This window comes from Lissotriton helveticus, chromosome 2_1 (genome assembly GCF_964261635.1).
Source record: "Lissotriton helveticus chromosome 2_1, aLisHel1.1, whole genome shotgun sequence".
Taxonomy (NCBI): Eukaryota; Metazoa; Chordata; class Amphibia; order Caudata; family Salamandridae; genus Lissotriton; species Lissotriton helveticus.
The window spans coordinates 1,444,733,504-1,444,758,768 of record NC_136059.1 but is presented as its reverse complement, the minus strand read 5'-3'; the positions used below and the strand labels follow the sequence as shown (position 1 = coordinate 1,444,758,768).

The 25,265-nt window shown below is 43.3% G+C and overlaps 1 protein-coding gene across 2 annotated transcripts in view; it reads right to left on the bottom strand.

Moving 5' to 3' along the window:
* The window catches only part of CXCL13 (C-X-C motif chemokine ligand 13), a 247,952-nt gene that overhangs the window by 111,731 nt on the left and 110,956 nt on the right, over positions 1-25,265 (bottom strand). For both annotated transcript variants that reach the window (XM_078677538.1, XM_078677537.1), the window contains exon 2: positions 15,851-15,992. In XM_078677538.1, the coding sequence (XP_078533664.1) occupies positions 15,851-15,992 (142 nt within the window). The remainder of the gene's footprint in view (positions 1-15,850; positions 15,993-25,265) is intronic.

Here is a 25,265-nt window from a genome sequence, read left to right as displayed (position 1 = left end):
TAAGATCATGCGGAAAACGGATCTGGTGGTGAGAACTGAAAGTACTCCAGCTAATATTAGTGCGCCCAGTCCCTAGAAGAAAATCTGGTAGGGATATGTAGAATCCTGTTCTGGAACATGGCGGTTTTAAATAACAAGGTGATTGACCAGGCATGGCTAACTTTTATTGATAACTATGATGTTGTCTGCCTTCAAGAGACTTGGGCTGTAGTAAGTATACACATGAATGGGTTTAAGACATACCACACACCAGCAATTCAATCTTCCAGTGGCAGGTCGAAAGGGGGTTTGTGTGTACACATTTCGAATAGGTTGGTAACTTAAAAGAGTACCCTGGTTAGTTATGAAATTTACTACCAAACAATCCTTATTCAGCTGGATAATAATAAGGCTTTGTTTCGTGTAAATTTTTATAATAATGTTGAAACAAATCACTTAGGTCCTATTTTAGGAAAGCTAAGTCACTACATTGCCAAATCCGAATTAAATCCTAATGTTGAAACCATCCCCATTTGCGGAGGTGATTTTAACATGAGACTGTGTCCATTGGCGGGTGGATGAAGGTGTGGCCTAACTTTGGATAACTTCGATCCTTCCTTTCATTTTACACACACTATAAAAGGTGATCAGCTAAATGAGGTCATGTTTAAACACGACCTGGGATTTTCTAATTGTATAAGTATACCCATGGTCGAGTTTGACTATACATTTATAGGGACAGGAGTGAAGTCATTAATTGATTTTATTACCATTCCAAATCGTTATGCGAGCCATGTGAAGGCCTTCTCTACCCACCATAACGTTATGAGCAACCACCGGCCAACCAGCGTAAATATAAAAACACAAAATGGAGAACATAGTAACACCGTCAACAAGATAGCATGGGTGCGAGACATAACGCTAGGGAAAAAGAATGGCTATGCTATCCATTGGTGAAGCAGGGATAGCTTAAAATCAAGTAACAAGTTAATAGCTAAAGCATTAGATCCAATACTAAAATGCCTAAGCGATAGTCCAACCCACGAGGAAATTTTACTTGTGTTTAAAAATATTACTGAGATGGTTAGAACTTTCTTGTTTAAAAATTCCAAGGGCACTCGTAACACAAAAAAAGGATGGTTCGATAAAAATTGTACCAGTAGCTATAGCAGGTTAAAGAAGGCACTACACAGTGAGGTTAGAGATATTCCCAGGATAAGGGAGTCTACAAAATTATATCAGGAAGCCCGAAAAAAAAGGCTATTGGAGCTAAAAGAAAAAGCCTGGAAAGAGCTTCTTGAGGCTGCTGAGTCTAAAGACTGTATGAAATTTTGGTCCACTGTAAACGCACCTTCCCTCGCTAATAAAATAGACGAACCAAGCATCGAAATGGCAAAAGAAGAACAGGCCTGGATACATTTCTTTTCCAAAGTTTACGCCAGACAGGAGACAAACGTTGATACCGCCAAGAGCTTAGATTTAGCAATTACGTAACAGACATTCCTACCCATCAATCTTGACTTTACACTAAATGATGTTGTAATGGCAGTGAAAGCAAGTAAAAGTGGTAAAGCGGCTGGTCCCGACGGGATACCAATCGACTTATATAAATCAAATCTGGCGGTATGGGGTCCCATTTTAATGAGAGTTTTACAGGCGTGTTGCGAAAAAGGTTTTATATCCACATGGTCCGAATCCATTATAGTACCCATTTTTAAAAAGGGGGATCGTGAGAACCCTGCGTCTTATCACCCGATATCCTTATTGGATTCCTTGATGAAGATTTCGGGCAGGATTGTTCTCGAAAAACTACAGGGATGGACCGAAGAAAACAACATTCTAAGCGATGTCCAATATGGTTTTAGAGCTGGCCTAGGCACAAATGAGCAGATTTTGAATTTAAGTATTTTAATTGATAAATACACTAGAGTGAAAGCTGGAAATTTGTATTTGGCCTTCGTAGACCTTTCAGAGGTTTTTGATTGTGTGGTCCATGAGAAACTATGGAAGATTTTAAACGAATTGAAAGTTGAGCCTGTTTTAATTCAGTATTTAAGACAACTATATATAGGAGCTACTGCAAAGGTCCGATATGGTATTGAGGGTGAGTGTACCGCCTCTTTCAAAGTTAAATGAGACGTTAGGCAGGGGTGCGTATTGGCACCACTCCTGTTCTCTTTATATACGAATGCTTTAGAACAGGAGTTGGTGTCAAACACTAGGGATCCTCCAACAGCGAATTTGCGTCCCATCTAATCCCTCCTATACGCGGACGACGCGGTACTCATGTCCCGCACCCAAATAGGACTACAAAGGACCCTCTCTTTTTACACACATTTTATGGACTCCCTCGGCCTAAAATTAAATGCTAAAAAGAGTTTCGTGATGTCATGTGGCGGGAACAGAAAGAAGACCAGAAGCTTCCAGGCGGGGGGAAACAAGGTGGAAACTACCCCTGCATTTAGCTATCTGGGAGTGCTCTTTGATAGATCGGGTTCTTGGGCTCCAGCGGTAAAGGCTAGGTCCCTACTTTTTATGAAGTCCATCGCCGCACTTTTTAACTTTGCTAAAAAATTGGGGAAAAGGCCCCCAGAAATCCTAACAAAAATATACCAAGTAAGGTGTGTGAGTATAGCGATTTACGGGGCAGGATTCTGGGGCTATCAAGATTGTAGTATAATTCAACGCATAGAAAACACCTTTCTGAGATCCCATTTAAGTGTTCCTAATAGTGCCCCTGTTTTTAGTTGCCATTCAAAACTGGGGGTTGTACATATTGCTGATCTGATTAAGGTACAGCCAGTATTTTTATGGCACAGAATTTTGACCACAGAAAACGCAAGACTAAACAGAGAGATAATTAGGGACTCTATGAGATTAGACTTGGTCCGCAAAAATCTATGGTTGAAATATGTTAAAAGCTTCATGCAGGACATCGGTCACACAGAATATACCAAGCCCGACTCTATGAACCTTATAAAGCGTAAAGATTTTTTTAAAATGGCTATGTCCCACTTAGAAGAGAATAGATTAGCTTTAGAGTTGAATAAACCTATGGTGATTAGCCATCAACTGACCCTTACGACTATATACATTCAACCCTATTTGCTTTGTGTTCAAAGTGGCTATGACAGATATATCCTGACCAGATTTAGGTTTGGGACGTTCCACCATTTAGCAACATACCCAACCGTAAACGACTGGTCAAGAGAATTGTGCCAATGCCCCTGCGATAACGTATCCAGACAAAGTACTATGCATGTGGTCCTATTCTATAAGTTGTACAAAAACGAGAGAAGAAGATGGTTAATACCTCTATTACTTCAGGGCAGATGGCGACAGTGTCGCCCAGCTTTTATATACTTACAGATGCTTGAAAATTACTATTGCATTGGGTCTATGGTGGGCTTTCTAAAGAACGTCTTGAGAACAAGGAAAGCTGTTAACAATTGACTAGCGTGAAATAGGTTCCGGAATATTTACTGAGAGGAAAAAAAAAATGAAATTCTTGCCACCACTAGCTTAACTCTCCCAGAAGCTTTTTAACGATGGATGCACATAAAATTATTCTATATTATTTAGGATGATGTATTGTTGGACTATGTGTATGCTTTTATGATTTTAATTTCTCAAAATCGAATAAAGCTCATATTGATTGATTGATTGAGTGCCAGTGGCCCCCACCAGCAACCACCAGCTCAAATTAAGCACTGGGTACCACAGACAAGTCCCATCCCACAGCCTCAGACTCCTGTGTTGGACACTGGGAGGGACTTCAAATCCGCTTCTCTTGACCTGTCCCTTTTATCAGACATCTCTCTAATATCTTGATATGCATGCTAGGATGCAGCATGCTACAAATATAATGGTATTTTCCACCTGAGCTTAGATTCAAAGCAGTACAAATGAGAGAAGTGCTAATATCTACGTCAGAGCAGACAGGTAATGTTGTGGAGCAATGTGCTTGCTAAACAGCAAGTGAGGAAGTGCACTTTAACGAAGTTCACAAAACCGTGTCTTGTAATATTACAAAACATGGTGTTATTTACAGCAATTTGAAATGGAAGATACGAGCCCCTGTGATCCTTCAAAACAGTCTTCAAGCACCAAAGAATTCCCCTGGGCGTTATTGTTGAACCAGCGCCGTGTTGTGTGAGGGTTCTTGTTGCACTCTTCTCTCAATTCAATTCAAATGTTATTATGACCTGGAGCTCCTAGGAGTTCCACATAAAGAGATAATCAAAAAAAGAAAACCCTGGCTTTACAAATCATCCAGAGCTATAATGACAGTAAAAAATAAAAATACATATATAGCCATACATACGTCAATTTTGTTGAGAAATACGAGATACTAGCAGTTTGCTACAAATAAGTGTGCAAGTGTGCAAATGTTAAAACAATTTCACCATTATGGTCGAATACAGATATGTCAGTTTCGGTCAAACTGTGTCCTAAATTACTCTAAAAACTATCACTTTGTTAGCATCTTAAAAGTCGATTTATAATATCAATACGAGGCATATACAGAGACGTGACGTTACATTTTTCATTATAAATGCAAAATACATAAGGGCACAAGAAAATAATTTAAAAGTGCAAATGCAAAGACATCCTGCAACAATTTCTTTTAAAATTAATATTAAATCGAGCTTGGATTAACCCCATAGGAAAAATACAAGCAGTAGCCTAAAAGATGAACAATGCATTCATTATGCAATACTGTTCACATAGCAGCAAGCATGATATCAAAAGTGCAAGTACGTAAGTGCTGTGCAAATTCCATTCATCCATTGATCGTTTATAGAACCAGCTAGCTGGTAAAATGTAATTCAGATTATACCATGACGTCTTCAAATGTATAATACGAGGACCCTGGAATTCAAATTATAATGTGTAGTAAATGTTGTCTACTGTGGACCCTCTTCAACATACCACAGCCTACTTCTTCCCATTGGTTCTTGTATAAAATATATTTTAAAATTGTTTAAAAAAGGTATACATTTTAAAACACACTTGTGCGGGGAGGGGGCAAAAAAAAAGTTCTGGGCCTCCTTGGCTGTTGCATTGTTATATTTTAAATACAATGGCTTCAGTAAGTGACATTGTAACGGTTGTAATAGGGGACAAACAACTAAAACATGATTTAAATCTTGTACCCAGCTTCCACATAGATGGCAAAGTCTGTCCTGCCTGGCTAATCTCTCCCATGCTTCTGTTATAGTTCGTAATGGCAGCTGATTCATCCATAACAAAAGGATAGTTCTGCACACTCTGTGCAGGAGATTCCATACACTATACGGTTGAGGTTGTTTATAAATACTACTCCCAGCTATTACATCATTATTGGAATGACCCAGACATAGAGCAGTATCTCTTTATGACTAACTTTATAAATGGTCTTCTTAATGAGCGTTTTCAAAGCTTGTTTTGGTAAAGAGCCTATGCTGCTATGCCCAATCTATATCTATACTACTATTATAAAGGAAGAACTTTGAGGCTTTGAGGCGGGTAAACTCGGAAACCACAGCGCCAATCCACACACCCGATACATCATTGTAATCCTCAGGGTGTGCAGATGGACATAGGCTATATTAATTAAAAATAAATACGTTATTTAAAAAATATAAGTTAAAAAAAAAGTAGTCCCTTCAAAGTAGCGCCGGCCGCAACGTGCGTGCTTACATCAGGAGCGGCGTACACGAGCACGAGGAGCGGCGGAGATCAGCGCGGGGAGGAGCGGCGGAGATCAGCGTGGGGAGGAGCAGTGACGAGGAGCGGCGGAGATCAGCGCGGGGAGGAGCAGTGACGAGCGGAGAAGCAGCGGACATGAGCAAGGGACAGGCGGTGAGAATCGGCGGGCAGGCAGTGAGGAGCGGCGGCGGGGAGGAGCGGTGAGCGGCGGATGAGGTAGGGCGCCAAGTAAGCAGTGAGCAAAGCAAACGTGAGGGAGGAGCGGCGGCGGAGAGGAGCGGTGAGCGAGCCACAGCTACCAAACGGAAAGAGAAACGTGTGCAGGTTACAAAAGTGTACAAAGTGGAGCGGTCAGCTGAAAGCTAAAATGACAATCGGGAGAAGGTAGCAAACGGGGCCTTACAGGAGGAAAAAGTAACGCGGGCTGTGACGTGGGCAGTTACCAAACGGGGCATTACAGGAGGAAAAAGAAACGTGTGCAGGTTACAAAAGCGTACAAAGTGGAGGGGTCAGCTTAAAGCTCAAATAACAATCGGGAGAAGGTACCAAACGGGGCATTACAGGAGGAAAAAGTGACGTGGGCAGTGATGTGGGCAGGTTACAAAAGTGTACAAAGTAAACATAGAGGCATAATACTGCACAACGTCAGGGCGGGCGGGGGCCCTGAGCCATGATTGCTCCCGGACAACGTCGGGACGGGCTGCTAATATCAAATAAAAGTGAAGGTTTCACATGAATCCTAAAAACAAGGCTTTTCATCTTCAGGCTTACAAATATTTCCTGCTTTAGCGCTGCCCATTAAGGGTTTTCAGCGCTGTTCATTCAGGCATTACCCCATCTCAAACATGCAGCCATTGCGAACACATGGGTTGAGGGGAGTCCAAATTCAAGCCTGATCTCCGCTATGGAGGCTGCTCTATTCAAATTACTGATCTGGTGCTCAATACATCCCTCAACCTTATCAAAATAAACCCACTGCTTTTCGTCCACTAATTCACAAGTGTAACTCAGTGCTGGCGGGATTTTAACTTTATAATCCGATGAAACATGTGCAAAGTGTCTTTGTCAGCAACATTTGTAGAATCTAGCAATAGTACATGCCTGAGATATTGCTTTACTTCAACATTGGTCAATATGGTCACTACTCGAACATCTACATGTAAAAAAAAATCCCAGATACGGGTACTATTTCACACCATCAATTTTGCCTTTCCTGAGGAACCAATGCATATTTTTCCTGACTCTACACCACCTCTGTCTGAAAATTATAATCTTACCTTTTGCCACGTTTATTTTAAAAAAAATGGTCATCAGCATAGCGTACCAGCTCATAAAGGCGCCTTTAAAGTCCTATCGGGTTAGATCCATCAGGATGGCATCATCCACGTAAAGCAGACAACTCAATTTCATTGTACTTAATTTTGGGGTCCACTTTACACAGCCCCAACCTACTTCCCAAGTCATTGATATAAAGAGAGAAAGGGAGAGAGGCTACCAGGCATCCTTGCTTCAGGTCATTATGTGTCTCTACTTTATTCAACAGGCCCTGATTACCCCCCCATCAAAACCTGAGTCCACGTTGAGGAGTGCAATGCTATAATCCGTTTCAGTCAATTCATAGGGATACCCATTGCATCCAATTTCCTCCACAGCGTCCCCCGATCTACCCGGTCAAAAGCCGTGCAGAAATCTATAAATGCAGTATACAGGGCCATTCCTTTCCCCATTGGATATTTTTCAATCAGGGCTTGCAAGGCGGTAATATTATCTAATGTGCCGCTATGCTTACAAAACCCTGCCAGCTCTGTCGGGAGAATATTTTTCCGAAAGCCCACTCTTGAAGGTGGAGAAGGATACTATTAGTGAACAATTTTCCAGTTGCATCTATCAGTGCGATTTGCCTAAAGCTGGCAGGGGACGTTCTAGGGCCTTTGTTAGGTCTCGCCTACGCTGCGCGCATGCGCTGCATAGGAGGGGACCTTTTGGAACCAATCAGCTTTTTGGGCAAAAACGTGCACGTTTTGCATTGCTTTGCATTGCAACACATGCACGTTTGGCGTTACCCTTGCGGGAGTGAGCTTTGACGACATCTGTTTGTATTTATCTTGCACACAGATGGTGCCCCTGCTCGCTCCTGCAAGGGAAACGCTGTGTACCTCTACAGTCTGAGGGAAATTTGTACTTGCTAGTGTCCATTCCTTATATGTTCCCTGTGCTTTGTGTAAACTTGCGCCTCTGTCGCCAGTGCAGTGAGAGTGTATGTGTGTGGCCAATGACTTGACTTTATGCCTTTGGTTTTGCGTGTCGGTATTCAAGCTTGTTACACTGCTGGCGCTTTAGTGCATGTGTGTCTGTTGCTGTGTCTTTGTGGGTGCGTGTGTGCCCGTACAATGGGACCGGGTCAGTCATCGTATCAATAGTAAAACCTGACTGGGCCAGACTGACACTGTTTGTGTCAGAATCAGGGTATTGCGGTCCGGTCTGCTAGTGTTACGCACTCCTCAGTGTGTTATTAAACTGCTCCGACATAGACTAGAAATATGTATTTTAGTCTTCTGACGAACACCTGCAACGTACCTCAACATCCAAGTCGATATCGTGGTTAAATAGTATATACACACTTCATGAGTGGCTGGCCAGTCGCACTAAAGGTCGATGTATGGATAGACTCTTTATGCTGTCACAGCTTTATCTATAGATTTGTTCGAGGGACGCTTGCGCTAAAATTCCATGTAGTACCTCTTCTGTGTATGTGGGACGCTTGCACGTCTGCTTCCCATACTCTATCTGTTCTGTGAGTTAGTGAAGTTTGTGTGTCAGCTTGCTGTGCTTTACCTGAAGGAAGCTTGTACTGCGTTTGGAAGTGCTCTGCTACTACCCGACCTGCACTTGCTATATTGCTATATATATAGTACGAATGGACTTTTCAGTGCGATAACATTTCTGTAAAGCTGCACATGTTTGCACTGCACGTGCTGTACCATCTTTTATGAGTGAAGTTTGCGTCACCCAGTGCTGTGTAAATTGGAGCGTGGCCACAGCTCTCCGAGACAGGTGCCTTTTTAGTTTTAGCATATGAAGTCATCTTGTCCTGAGGGACAGGGGCTTTTAGGGCCTGGCTAAGTGCAGGGCAGGCAGACATTTTCCATGAGGTGTCAGCGGGGTGCTGGCGGCGAGCCTTCATGGCGCTGTGTATGTACCGAAGGAGGAGAGTGCGGGAGAGGGGTATGATGTCAGCTTCATCACGAGGGCCACATAATTACATTCCACATAATTACTCTGTACTCAATACAACATATATACAATCCACATAATATTACTCCGTGCCACATAATAACACACCACACAATTACACTCTACTCAATACAATATAAATACACACCACATAACAACTCTCAAAACCAGGTAATTACACCACATAATTACACTCTACTAAATGCAACCTACACTCCGCATAATACCACTCAGTGCCACATAATTACACTCTCCTCAATACAACACAAAAACACTCCGCATAATACAACTCAGTGCCACATAATTATATGCTACATAATTATACTGCACTCAATGCAACATACACTCCAAACAATACCACTCACTGCCACATAATTACATGCCACATAGTTACACTCTCTAAATGCAACATACACCCCACATAATACCACTCAGTGCCACATAATTACACACCACATAATTATACTCTACTCAATGCAACATAAATGCACTCCACATAATACCACTAAGTAATACATAATTACACGTCACATAATTACACTCTATTCAATAAAACATAAATACACTCCACATAATACCACTCACTTACACATAATTAAACACAACATAATTACACTATACTCAATGCAATATAAATTCAATCCACAAAATACCACTCAATACCACATAATTACACGTCACATAATTACACTCCTTTCAATGCAACATAAATACACTACACATAACACTCAGTACCACATAATTACACACCACATAATTACACTACACTCAATGCAAAATAAATACACTCCACATACTACTCAGGGCCACATAATTACATTCTATTCAATGCAACAAATACACTCCACATAATACCACTGTACCACATAAGTAAAAAAAAAAAACACATTTATTATGTTAAACTCTGTTGTTTTTAATCAGGTTGTTCAGTTGTATATAATGTCGTCTTTGTTTTTATAAAAGTAACAAAAATGCTTAACACTTTTCAGTATAACTCTTCAACATATTGCACATCAGCCACAATGCTCTACAACATTCCGCCCACCGTCAGTACAAAGAGCTGAGCAATCCCACGAGCTGGTGGACTCGTCATTACAGGTAACGGAGACCGAATTGCCACATCGCTGGAGCAAGTGGCAAAGGGCTCCCATTGTTTTTTAAACCACTGCTGCACACCAGACCTTTCGCACTATCGTTCTGTTTTAATCAGTTAAAAATCGCTTTTTAATCACAAGGCTCTCACCTTGCTAAAGCACCCCCTTCCCCGGTCCACCACTGACGTAGACAGATTGTTCTGGAGGGAAGGCGGGCCGGAAGTGACTACAACTTCCCCCTCGCTTGCGGCGTGCAGGTTAGCAGGCTCGTTGTTCTGCCCACCGTCAGTACAAAGAGCTGAGCACTACCACGCGCTGGTGGGCTCATCATTACAGGTAACAGAGACCGAATTGCCACATCGCTGGAGCAAGTGGCAAAGGGCTCCCATTTTTTTTAAACCACTGCTGCACACCAGACCTTGCGCACTGTCTTTCTGTTTTAATCAGTTAAAAATCGCTTTTTAACCAATCACGCGGCTCTCACCTTGCAAAAGCACCCCCTTCCCCGGTCCACCACTGACGTAGTCAGATTGTTCTGGAGGGAAGGCGGGCCGGAAGTGACTACAACTTCCCCCTCGCTTGCGGCGCGCAGGTTAGCAGGCTAGTTGTTCTGCCCTGCCCCACTATAAAAGAACAATGCCATTCTGTTCGCGCAGCGGGTGCGCCGGCAGTGCGCCAAAGGTAAGCCCGTCTTCGCCCGTCCGCGCCAGAATGGACCCAGGGCCAGGGATCTCTTCCCCCCTCCCCTCAGGCCCTAGAATCTATACCCGGGAGACACTACTTCAACTCAGGCAGACTACAAACACACCATGCCTCCACTCATTCTGCCTGGAGGGACGACAAAGCCATTGCACCCACTGCTCATATACTCTGTCACCAAAGACACTCCCATCCCCCATCGAGCCCCCAATCAGCATGGCCCTGCTGAACTGCAGGTCCCTGCCTAAACACTCCTCGGAAATCTCCATGCTTCTTCAAGACATAGAACCAGATGTTCTGTTCCTGACAGAGACATGGTTATCCCCAAGCTCTGAGCCGGATGTTGTTCAAGCCCTCTCCCCAGGATACCTCATCCAGCGCCTTGACAGAGTATGTGGTAAGGGTGGTGGAATTGCAATTATCTATAAAAGCCACCTCGCCTGCCGCATACTAGTTAGCCTGATCCTTGACTGTGAGAACGCCCACTTTATTATTCAACTCTCCCCTTCAAAATAATTTTCGGGCATTCTCCTGTACCGCCCAACAGGAGCACAGGGACAATTAATTAACGCCTCCCTAGAACAGGGTATTGTTCCCCCCCAACTGGAAAAGAGCTACAGGATCATTCTCGCCTCTTCTACAACTGCCATCAGGGTGGTGTCCGTGCCCTGGCCAGGCCAAAAGCCTGTCTGCGAGCGGTGTAGGAGTCCATTAGAATGATCCTGGACTCAGGTGGATCTGCAGCAGTGATCCTCCTGGACTTAAGTGCAGCTTTTGGTACGGTGGATCACTGTATCCTTGTCCACTGTCTAAGCAGAATAAGAGTTACAGGGTCGGCCCTATCCTGACTCAAATCATTTTTAGAAAATAGAAACTTTCAGGTCTCCGAAGGCAACATTCGATCCAGAGCTATTCCACTCCAATACGGGGTGCCCCTGGGCTCATCGTTAAGCCCTACACTTTTCAATGTGTATATGTCCCCACTGGAGGAAATTGTAGCCCCTTTTGGCATCAATCTGGTCACGTACGCAGACGACACCCAACTCGTTGTCTACCTAAACCAGACGGACTGCTCCCCGGAAAATCTATGCTCCTGTCTCAAAGAAATCTCCAGTTGGATGAGAAAATCCCTCCTCAAACTAAACGGAGATAAATCAGAGATCCTAGTGCTAGGCAATCAAGCTAAATTCTCCCCCAAACCCATGTGGCCAACTTGCATGGGGCCAGCTCCCTCCCCAAACAAAAGAAATAAAAAGCCTGGGTGTCTGGCTCGATCAGGACCTCACTTTCCAAACCCAAGCTAGGAAAACCACGGGAATCTGCTTTGGTCTCTTACGCACCACACGAAAAATCCTCGTCCTTTAACACCCCCATTCCAGAAAACTCCTCATTCAGGGTCTCATCCTCTCCAGACTGGATTACGGGAATGCCCTCTATCTTGGTGCCCTGAAATCAGTCATAAACAAACTCCAACTCGTCCAGAACTCGGCAGCCAGGCTGCTAACAGGCACAAAAAATCGATGCTCTGCCAAACCAGCCCTAAGCTCCTTACATTGGCTCCCAATCCAAGAGAGAATTAATTTCAAATCCCCCTGCATAACACATAAAATTATCCAGGATAAGGGCCCTCCAATCCTGAGAGCCCTGATCAAACCATACAAAGCCAACAGGAAGCTACGATCCGACCACCTCTTCCTGGCAAACATCCCCAGAATCAAGAAGGCGCGCGGTCAGGAGGACGCCTCTTTTCTTACATTGACTTCAAGCTCAGGAACTCACTCCCCCTCAACATTCGCAGGGAAACCAACCTATTACAATTCCGTAAGCTCTTGAAAACCTGGCTCTTCCCCTAGGTCACATCCGTTCCCTAGCTAATTCCACGAGCTCAGCGCTGGGATGCCCCTGGGTAGCCACGTGCTTTACAAATCCACTTCCAATTCAAATTGCAACATAGCCAACACTTCGGGATAAACACATAAGGTCCCAAAAGCGAGACCTATTGGCTATGCCAATGCTTGTTATATAATGGAGCCACTATACTTCCTGTACAAGAATATGTAACAATCCCGTATGTGTAGCAATACAAAAATACCGGGCGAAGGGATTGAGCCCATGCGGAGCTATCTTGTTTAATTATATCTATTGGAAAATCCTCAAGGCCCATCGCACCTGAGTACTTTGCCCCTTTAATAAAGCTCTTTATTTCTTTACAAGAATGGGAACCGTCCTCATTCACCGCATGGATCTCCTTAGATGCCTCATATTTGGACCTGGCCATTGTATTCGGAGCATATAACTGTGAGATGTATTGGGTCCATTCTGTATCAGATATTAAAATGGCTTTTGCCTTAACTCTACTGCCACAATATTTGGTTATTTGGGCCCAGTATTTTCACAAATCACTAGACCAAGTGACCTTTCTTAGTTTGATCCAGTTGGAATCCATTCATTCTGAAGCCTTAGTTCTCTTTCTTATCTGCTTTATTCTACTAAGTTCACGTTGCCTAATCAGAGAGGATTGCTTAAATTGTTCCCTTACTAGGGCTCTCCTGATTTAATAGTTTTACCACCCCTGAACTAACCGTGGGTTGCTTAGTTCCTCTGCCCCGATTTTTCTTGCCACAGGATCTAAATAAGAGAAGATTGTTTTCATATGACAAAATGAGATTTCCCTGTATAGGACTACAGCTCACCTTTTCAACCAGGCTCCCTAGGCATATAATTATTTTATTCGACCAAAAGATACGTCCATTTGTTTCAATATACATTATACTATCGTCTAGAGAATTCCAGGGCTCTAAACACTTGAGCTTCAAACTAACTCAAGTTTGTCCCCAGTACCTTACATTGGGAGCAGGCATCAAAAATGGGTAAGATACTACCATGTAGTCAATAAGTGACTAAGTGACTGCCACCGAGAGGAGTGGAAAGTAAGGGAGGCTAGGGAATCCTCTGGGAATCTCCCATTTAAAATAACAAAATCATTCATTCTCAAGCAGTGCAAAAAATTCAATCTTCGTTTATCTGACCTAATGTTATTTGGCAACATTAGCTATAGGATAGCCCACATCCTCCAGTCCCTGGTTACGCTAGACAAAGAAGGACATTTGGAGATTTTTGCATTAAACTCTCCCACCATCAATATCATTGTGCATTCTTCTGAGATACTGATTTTATGGATAAAAGAGAAAATGGATTCAACCAGGGAATCAGACACCCTCCCAGGGGGAATATATACATTTACCAGCACTCTTCTATCACAAATGCCGATACTGATATAAAGCGTCATGTGAAGTAAAGGCACTTCCAGAGGTACTGGAGAGCTGTAGACACCGCCAGATGCGGAGGAGCCGAGAATGCGAGACCTGCTCTATGATGGAAGACAGGGCAGCATCACACAACCCAACGCAAGGCCCTCACTCCCCTCCCATGCCACCTTTCGCATACATCAGCTCTTGCATGTCTTTCTTCTGCTAACGATTATAGTTAAATATGTTACTGTGATTTCTGGCTTCGCACAAAAGAGGGAAGGCCCAGCGGTCACAGAATGCCGTAGCATTGACATTAAGAACAGATATGCACTCTAGCATCACCTGTCAAATGTATCCCTTTAAAGAACGCAAAGGACTGTGGGTACTCCTTTTCTATTGTGGAATTGCATCGTGCTTAACACCTGCTTAAATTGAAAGAGGTCTTTTTCTTTTCACAGGGACATAAGTGAACACAAAGGGAGATGCACAGAGCTGAAAGTGAGGTAATGTTGTAGTATTTCTCAGTTGGAACGGGCAACTAAAGTTTCCGCCACTTGTAGAAGTCAAGCATACACTTTGATATTTTGGTTATCATCTAGAGACACATGTAGTGATCTGATGAGAGCAATTGCTGTCAAACAACACACAGTGCAAAGCAAACACATAGCAACACACACAGAAAGGGACTCTTAGACAGCTCCTTTCAGCCATTGGCTACAGTGATTCAGCTGCCTTTGGACATAGGCTAAGGAGACTGGCCTTCATTAACCGTTCCATCCTTTGGCATTTCGAAGATGGAAACACCATTAAGTAAGTCCCACATACTTAAAAGTAGCGCTCCCTAGGTCTTCCACCTCACGCCCTTCATATACTAATTTACTAACCTCCCACCCCTGGCTCATACATTGCTCCCCAACCCTTTACGTCCTGCTTTCAATTACTACGTTTTTTTTTACACGTTACCCAATGGCCCAGCATCAGCCAAGCAATGTGCATCAATGTTGAAGCATATGCGTGCTTTATTTTGCTATTTTTACTTTGTTTTACAATGGCTATCAAGCATATTAGAATGCTAAAGAATAAAGCCAAAATGGCTGCTAATGTGTTGTCATGCAGGTACTGCAATGCATGGGTGTGCAGGTATTGCAACACAAGCACAAATACAGCTTAGGGTAGATAGGTGTGGAGAAAGCGTGAGGGGGAAATGGAGGCTACCCCCCGCCCCCCCGCCCCACACACACACACAACTAAGAAATTGTTGATGCCCGTGGTAATAGTACTTCTGGTGGAGGATATCATGCCGAATTGCAGCCAACTTCTGATGGGGCCCTTGTTTCTGTATATCAACTTTTCTTTCCAGCAAAGATTGTAATTGAGCAATAGCCCCTTCTTCTTTGTGTCACAGTAGCTATCACATCACTGTTTCCTTTTGGAAAATGAGTAGCTTTTAAAAACAATTCAAGAAATGAGCTATTCCATTTCAAGGTTAGATCGCAAGGGGCATTACACCTTCAAATAACGTATTTGTATTCTGAGAGGGGGGCTCACAGAAATAGCACAAAGTCTCACGACAAGAAGACATGGAACTCAACATTTCACAGGATGGGAAGTCAACGGAAGAAGCACTTTCCTTAGGTTTCACCTGTTTCGAATTATGCAAAGTATTTCATTCAAATAATGCATTGTTTACATTCTGTGTGTGTGTCTGCCTGCCTTACGCTTGTTACACATTAATAAGGATGAATTCTAACCACATTTCTATTTCACCATGTGTATTGTGGTTTAGTGGCTGTAAACTGCAGCGAAACCTAACCTCTGCAACTAAGCACCTTTCATTGGAAAGAGTGTAGCGGGCATTGAAATGCCTACCTGCAACAATCTTGCAGGCAATTGGGTACTTACATGACCTCCACTCTCTGACAATTGATTCCTTTTGGAAAGATTTCAAGACGGGTGTACGTGTGTGGACGAATGAACGCAGATGTCCGTTGTTGGCATCGGCATCTCTGTCCTGCGTAAAGGCCTTCAAAGACTTGCCCAGAACCTGAGGGATTGACACAATGTAGTTAGGAGACATTTTCACTAAGATAATACCAATGCTTTTTACATGCAAGTCCACCTCTTTTGGAGGCAACTAAAAAGCAATATCTCATAGTTTGAACGTGTGATTGGTCTATTAGTAAGAAAAAAACGGCGCTTACGGTCTGAATTTAAAAACATGCATTGACATAGCCAATAGTTCGGACTATTGGCTATGTCAATACGTGGCAATGCACTTGACCACAAGCATTCTCAACCGCTATTCATAGCGTTGAATGAACAAATTCTGTTTAGTGCATTAAAACCTCCCCTTTTGGCTTTGCCGTGGGGCAAAAAAGTACCAAAAGGAATTGCTTTTTTAAAAGAAAATATATAGGAGATACATATTTGACTGTGCTAAACAGAGTGACAATTTTACTTTCCAAATGTCAAATAGTACTTCATGCATTCCAATCCAAGCACTTCCTGGAATGCGGACTGATAAAACAAATGACCAATAGTGTGGCTGATCCCAGAGGAGTATAACATTTGCATCTCAAACTATTGCCCATTTGTCATCTAGGATGGGTTAACTCCGACAAGGCTCATTTAAAAACTTGCAGAATCTCTTCTTTGTAACCCACATAGGCATAAGATGTCACTTGTGCAAGATGTGTTGCCTCTTATTCCTAGAATCTCCTAAATATCTATAAAAAGTTTTGTACCATATAACCCAGTCATGAGATCAGCATAGAAATAGTTGCTTGTGCCTCCTAAAGGTATTGGGAAATATTCCAGTGGAAGTGCCATGACAACCATTTGGGCTTATGCACGAAGGTAAACTTATACTTTTGTGTAAGTTTACTACTTTTCGGTATTCACAAAGGTAAACTTAGACCAAAAGTCAAACTTTACTATTTTTCGATATTTACAAAGGTAAATGTAGCCATCTGGAGGGTTGCAGGGGCGTTTGTTACACCACTGCATGCCGCCAGTGACAGAATCAACACAACTACTAATCAACAAACCCTAAAAGTGTGACATTTCAGACTATTCCCAACCCCAAAGCTACAATATTGGTTTGGGCAGCAGATATTAGTCATTTTAATGTTCATTGAAATAATAAACAACTGTTGTTCTGTTTAACCTCAAATTTAGATAAACAGTGCAGACTGTCATAAGTGTCAGTGTTGACAGTAAAATTCTGGTGCCGACCACCGTAAACCACAGACTCAAATTAAGCACTGCTGTAACTAAAGATATTTTTTTTTAAGTCAGTACAATCTAATTCCCTTTTGCAGATCTGCAAATGACTTCAATTCACATGGAGGCTATAGAAGGAGAAAAGAGACCATGGGTCTGATTTAGACTCCAGAGTACATTATTTACTGCATCAGGGCAACAGAGTAAAATGCAAACAGTAATATACTCCATTGCCCTGACAGAGCAACCATACTCCAAATTTAGAGATGTTCACTTGACCAGCGGACATCTCTTGACATTGGCACGAACTGCTGGATGCTGTTCCTGTCAATGTATTAAAAGTTTCATGGATGGTACCATCAACACGACTATACCATCTGCCAAACTTGTAATATGTTTTTGTATGGGAGTTGTCTCTCATGGAGTAGGGGTCATTTTGCTATTTTCACTGACCCTAATTGCCAGGCTTTATCCAGAAGTGACTGACAGTGAAAACTAACCATTTGACTGCCTCTCTAAATCAGGCAGACAGTCAAGTGGCCAAGCCCCTGATGGCTATTACTCCATCGCACAGTCAGAGAAGTATGTCAGTGTAACTGACATAGTCAAGGTTTGCCATCTGTAAATCAGACGGGTGAATCTTTATTTTGGTGGAGAGGGTACTCTGTCGCAGTTGCCCCATCCAACTCTAAATCAAACCCAATGTTACCTAATATCCAGACCCCTCAATAACAATCATTAAAAATTACAGACAGGGCAGATTTATCCCACAATGGGATGTCTACATTAAGTTGTGTAATTTCACATTACCTGATATATCGCTCCAAATTCTGTTGAATAATTCCTAAAAACACTGCAATATGGTCTGTGATTAATTTCTCAGATGTCCCTTATAGAGCTATTCAAAGCTCTATAGAATGATTCTTAAAGCTCTCCAGAACCCTGCTTAGAAATGACCATATTCTACAATCCACTTTAAATGTTATTATATTTTCAGGTGGCTGTATAAATTGAATTGTTGTAACACTGATCTCTGTCCTCATTGTAAGAGAGGATCTGGATGATATTCACAGGTTCATTAAATGCATGTCTTAACTATATTTTGGTTTGGCATATTATTTTTGTAAGCAAATATGTATTCAACGTTTAATTTTAGCAGGTGGTTTCCGGTGCTCAGCACAGCAATTTATTGTCAACACCGGCTCTTATAACATCTTGCCACATGGAGGCGATGTTTATCTGATTTTGTGAGGAGCACAGCAACAGTTGTTTAATAATTAAATATACATTAAAATCACTAATACCTGCCACCCCAACTATAAGAATTGATTTGGCAGTATGTGTTAGTCATTTTTAATGTATATTTAAATTCTGAACGGTCATACTTGTATGATTGTGAAGGTTAGTTGTGATGGTACTGTCATTGGCAGCACTAGTGTGTGGAAAGTGTTGCAAGCTGCAGTGACCGTCTGACAAGGCCCCTGGCACTTATATTTTTACAAATTAAGTACTGCATGTATTTGCCTTAATCATTCAGTACTAAAATGACCTGTTTTGCTCCACAGGGTTGTTCACGTTATTGGCATTTAAATATGTATTTGTGACACCATTGGTCATCTTTGTACAATTAAATCTTGAATTGAAATGCTCCATTATTGCAAAATGTATATTTCAAGATCAGGTACTTTCCACTTTACTTGGGTTCTCTTGCCATTCATTTGAGCCAATGTGATACAAATACATCTTTTGGGGCCAGTGTCTTCCCACTTTGTGCAGATTGTATTGTTTACTGCAAAATCTTAGTGATGAGCTGGTCTGTTTATACTGAATGAGTGCTGTGGTCTTTCTTAAGTTCTCACAGAACAGAGACAACCATAAGGCTGAGCATCATATTTCACAGAGAAGATCTAATTATAAGATCATGAGTGTCTCATACCTGTAGGGTACAGTGACCCTAGGTTGTAGGAGTACCAGCCCAATATGGACGTTCTCGGGCAAATGGTGAGTGCGCCCAGATTACTGCAAGTTTTCAGCTATTTTGTGTCATTGTCCTGATCAGTATTCATCAGTTTTTTTCAATGCGAAATATGCACAGAGAAAAAGGGGAAAATGTGGATTTCCAGCACCACGTGAGATAGTAAACCTCCTGTTTCTGCACGATTTGGAATTAAAACAACATGAAAACCTCACAGTAAGCAGACACCAGAAGGCCAAGATTGTCTAATTCTCAAACCTATTTGCATGCACAAGTTAGACATACACGCAAATAGTTTCATTTATGCTTTCAATGCTAATTTCCTCATTAAGAAAAGTTGGTTTCGCTCTCACAAATAGATTTATTGCACAAATATGTTTTGTGAATGAAATAGTGAGCAGGGGTGGGCAAAGGAAGTTACAGCACTAGAAAGCCTGGTGAGTTTGTGAACAGGGTCGGATTGGGAAGGTGGGAATTCAGCCAGTGCCTAAGTCCAAATATCCCAGTCCAGAATTTTCCGTGCTTTTGTCAGTGTTGAGACTGGCTCAGCTGCCCCTCTAAACTCCCACTCACCGCCCATCTTTTCAATTGGCTCCTGTTGCTGTCCTTTCAAAATTGTTGCTTCTGATTCATTAATAGGCTTGTTAGTCCCTCCTTAGTAAAGCCTTGTCTGCATTTGTAACCTCCCATGAGGACTGGACTTTTTACTTGCGTAGTCACACGGTATGTTTATTTAATAGGTGAGCACAATTTTCTTTCATTATTTTTATCCTACTGCAGACACGACTTTCCTGCAAGGCTATTAAGATGTGCAAGAGGCACCTTCAGGTTTGAGATCAGCAGCCGCTTAGTTCTTTAGTTATGCACGACTGCTGAAATTAACACAAACTCACTTATGGGCCCATGGCTCGTAGCGCCTCAGCTCCGTCCCGCCCCCAAGTACCGCTCTCCATGTTTTAAGCAAGTCGTCCACTTTAAGATTAACAAAATGGGTGCCCCTTTCACATTTACACGGGCGCCCGCTTTCTTTGCTGCCAATACACATAACAAGCATTTGCAATTCAATAGGTCTCGCATTTTCGAAACTTTGACCTATTGGTATTGTAAATGACAATGCCTTTACTTATTGCAGGTTCCTTAAACACATAAATAAAAGGCATTGTCATTTACAATGCATATAGCTCAAAATCTCGCAAATGCAAAACCTATTGCATTGCAAATGCTTGTTAAACTTGGTAACAGTGTCTGGACTTTGGTTATATCTCATTAGTACCAGTATAACACCAAAATATAGCATTAAGCACCAGAAGGGGGACCAGTTCAGCTTTGCAAAGGGCCTTCCCCCACGCGGCAACACATGTCGCTGCATTTGTAGTAACTTTTGAACCATTTGGACTAGAAACAATTTTTGGGGGGTAAAATCTGCAGATTACCCAGTAGATGATGGACTATGTGGCAAATGCAGCAAATCTATAACTATGCGAAAATCACAGTGTGTTGTAACTTAAGTCGCATTTTGGTATCTCCTGTCACCCCCACCCTTTCCTACCACTTGGTAGGTCCCTGCACCCAGGTTAAAGGCTAGGTTAGAACGTTGACTGTTTGACCTACTGCGTGAGCTCTGTTAAGCCGGGGGCACCCTTTGTTTATACTGCAAGAAACTAATACTACTCTTAAAACTGTTTGGACCCAATTTACTACACAATGGCTGCACAATCACATGAATTTCAGTGGCCCTGGCCTTATGCCATGACAGGAGACCTCTCTTCAGTAGATGCTGCTTCCGAGCAGGAGATTTCACACTCCCCTTATAAGGAAAGTGCTGGAGTCTATCAAGGGAGTTCTGCTTTTGTTTCCATAGTGAATGGCTACACTCCCATTCATGTTAGGAAGGCAAGGCCTCCTTTCTGCACTACCGATGTCCAAATCCAAAATAAATGGGAAAACAAACCCATGCCTTACACGTGTCTAGGAGATTTGCCACTTAATGGAGAGGCTTTGTCAGCAGATGCCTCAGCAACATGTTGGCCTGGTCTTAGGGCTACTGCTGTCCATCCTTTCAATTTCCTTAGTCACAGGAGGGCCCCACAGAAAGTATTTGGGATTTATCAGAGAGATCAAATGTTTGATATGTACTTGTTTCTTGGAAAATAAAAAATAAACATTTTACACAAAACAAGAGTCAGAGTCCTGCTGAAACGAGCACTCTGACTCGCTGCCAGCAACATCAGAAAAATGTTGCTGACAGCTATTACAGGTCTTGGGGACTTAGTTTCCTTGTCCTGAAGTAGAAAAAAGTAATATAGGGGGCCTGGTAGGAATACCTTGACCCCCTAGACCTCATGGGGGACCCATGAATCTGCCATTGTGGAATTACGGTGTTTTAACATCATTATCAGTATTAAAAAATGGCAGATTCAACCTTTGAAGCTGTCGTTCTTTGGATTTTCGAAGGGCTTACAAATGATGCATTACATGTCAATGGACAGTGAGTTAGCATTAGTGACTGATTGAGAGTTAGAGTGTCATTATAAGGAAGAAATGGGGATTAGAGCCTGCTCTAGAGACCTGAATCCGAGATCTCAAAATATGCGCTCCCGTGGCAAATCACTTAGTGCCTTATTCCTATGTCAGGGGGAAGACCATCCGACAGCTCGTCAGTCGCAGTCTGCCCGACATCTGCTGCTGCCATCCGACCACCGCATTACGATACGTGTGGTCAGAGGCAGCAGGCAGAGGGACCTTCTGACGCTTTCCGATGGGTTCAAGGAGCCTGTCGGATGGACAATAATCCCAACAATATGGGCGGTGCTTGCTCAGGCAACAGCGTAGGGATTACAATGTCCCTTTCCATCTGCCTGTTCATGGTGGTCCAACCGCCATAGAAAAGCAGACACAAAGGGACTTTAGGGGCCCCTACCAGGGCCCCCATGTCCCCGGGCCTCCGCTACGGGGCTTGGGGGGCTTCTGTGTTGTCCCCCCTAGAAATCCCTGCATCGTGTGGGAGGCAACACATGATGCTTGCCACACTGTGCAGAGATGTTCAAAATGTGCATATTTCCTGTTGTGGCTAGTGCTGCAGCCCGCGGCACAAGCCAAAATAGGAAACATGCACTTTGTGACTGCTGTGAAGGCGTCACATCATTATTAGGAAAGCGGGAACCCCGACTCCTTGTCCGACTAGCCATTTCCAAACAATGCCAATCGGACGCTCGTCCCACCGATGTTGCTTTTCCGCTTGATCTATGAAAAAAAAGCTCATTTTTATTCTGTGTTTTGATGTCGAAGAAAGGCTGTAGAGTGAGTGAGACAGAAGGAAAAGAGAGATAAGGGAAAGTAAGGATGAAGAGTAAAATATGGGAAGGATAAAGAGTGAAGCTGCCAGAAGAATGATTAGAGGCACAAAAAGAGGGGAAGAAGAGGTAAGTCTCTAATGATAAGGTAAAAGGTAGAGCAAAAAAGAACAATAATATTGTTATAAAAAGAGTTGTACAGAGCTAAAGTGATCATAAATGAGAGAGGTGGAGTGAGTGAGTGAGCAACATAATGTTTAATACATGAGAGTTAGAATGGAAGTTACTAGTTGGCAATGGTTTGCACCTTTGTCCAAGTAGGGACCCTTCCTTCTAGTCAGGATAAGGGGGATACATTTCTGAAATAACCCCTGTTCACCCCCTTGGTAGCTTGCACTAGCAGTCAGGCTTATCTCAGAGGCAGTGTGTAAAGCATTTGCACATAACCAACAGTAATACAGTGAAAACACTACAAACTGACACCATAACTGTTTAGAAAAAGATACAATATTTTATATAGTTAAAACAAGACCAAAACGATAAAAATCCTACATACAGTACTTTAAAAAATGCACTTTTCAGGGAACTGCATTTTAGAAGTTACTCTCGCAGTCGGTAGCTCTATTCGGTGCTACCCCGGCGGTGAGAACAACAGAATTCAACAGTTCCGTCTGACTGCATCGGCAGACTCATAAATAGTACCTATTCGTTGTGGCCAATCACGTTGGTGCAGGCCAGTCATGGCAACCGTCACAGTTGTGGTGTAAAATGTAGCGGTGTGGCGTGCGATGCCCTCAAGTCGCGATGCAGCGGCTTGGTGACGGTCATCCAGCGGCATCAGTGAGTCCAGGGCCGTGGGGGCGCGGAGGGAGGCGTGCTCGTGGCGCTGCTCACAGATCACGGTGCAGGCGACATTGCTGGTTGATTGGAGCTGGTGTCATTCAGCCAAGACGGCGGTGTGAGACAGGGAGGTGCTTGTGTTACTTACAAGCGCTGCCCACAAACCATGGTGCAATCAGGGGTATTACGGTCAGCAACGTCATTGATGAGACCAGGGCGGCAGAATGAAGCGAGGCTGCGGAGTGTGGAGCCCACAGGTCGTGGTGGAAGGAGCGGCTCGGTGGCGGCCGTTGGTGAGACCAGGGTTGTGGTGTAAAGTGTGGCTGTGGTCTCTGCAGTGCCTTCAGTACATGTAGTCCTCAGCGGTGGCGGTACCAACTGTTTTCCCCTCTGTGGCAACTGAAACCATGGTTCCAGAGGCAGTATCCAGAGATAAGTGAAATCTTTGCTGTCCCGGAGACTTCATGAACAGGAGGCAAGTTCAAGCCCTTGGAGATACTCAGCACAAGTTGAAGAAAGTTCAGTCCAGTCCTTTCTCTGCCCAAGGAAGAAGCAGCAACTGCAGGCCAACCCAACAAAGTAACAACACAGCAAAGGGGCAGTACTCCTCCTGGCAGTTCTTCCAGCTCTTCTTCTTGGCAGGTTCCTTTATTTCCAGCGAGTTCTAAAGTTCTGAGGTTTGGGCCCCAATATTTATACTGCCTTTCACTTTGTTCTTTGGGGCAGAGAGTGTACTGTGACAAGCCCAAACTAGTTCTGCCCTATCTTGCCCGGCTTCCTGGCAGGAGGTGGACACAGCATTGTCTAACACAGACCAGTCCCATTCAGGTGCAAGGAAATCTCCTCCCACTACTCTAAATGCAGCCCAGGTCCATTCAGCATAGCCCTGACTCATCCGGGAAAGGCAGTACACACCTTGAACCCTCCCAGTGGCTGTCTGAAGAGAATGCACATTCCCAGCCCCTGTCACTCTAAAGCCAGACAGTCAATTCAGACAGCCATGCCTTTTATAAAAACCTCACCACTGACTTATTTGCCACTCTCGGGCATGCATTCCGTGGGTGAGGGCATGTTTTTATATGGCTCACTGCGTGCCACACTCACTATGGCATGAATGAGCAGTATGCCGGATCACTTCACAGCTGGCCCTGGGCATGTATACTGCATATGTCTCATTTTAACTTAATCCCACCCTCATGTTGAGATGGTTAACTCAGCTATGTATCAGTCTTCGAGGACTGATACACGGACTCTACACTGAGCTGTATGACCGGAAAGCTGCATGATTTGTATTGTGTTTCTGATGAACAAATATTGTTGTAGTTTTATTTTTTCAATATTTTTTCTCTCCTTTTTTTCTGTCGTAGGTTGGATTTTGCAAATAAAGTCGCCATATCCGTTTGGGTGCAGGGTCACCCGACCACACCTAAATCTAGGCATCATTAGAGGGTTACTGGGTGTCGCCGTTCTAGACCCCCCTTTTCTTCACTTTACACACTTTTGCACGGTCCTGAAGAAACATCACTGGATCCACTAGGGACCACGAGAGGCATGAAACATGTCGACCTGATACCATTAATATTTTACGAGCACTAAAAATATGCAGAAGGAGAATACTCCTTACCCTGATCACCCTGTCAAGAGTATTGTCCTTGACTCCAGGTTTTAGCCATATTACACGGACCCCAGAATAAAGTCTCTCCAGGGTACTAGTGTGATATTTTTAACTCACTAAGCACCACACCCCACACACCCGCACTCACCACTGCGGCGTTCCTCATTAAAGATCTCCGACAAAGAGCCCTATCACGGGGCCCATTAGGGACTGCAGCACCACCCCCATGAGGAGCAACGTCTGATGATGAAGCATGCCACCCGCCTGGGTGTGTGAGGGCACCCCCTTAAGAAGGAGGAATTCCCCCTTCAAACCTAATATTATCCAACCTGCACCCCTCGACAGAGTTCCTATCATTTGTCTTTCTAGCGA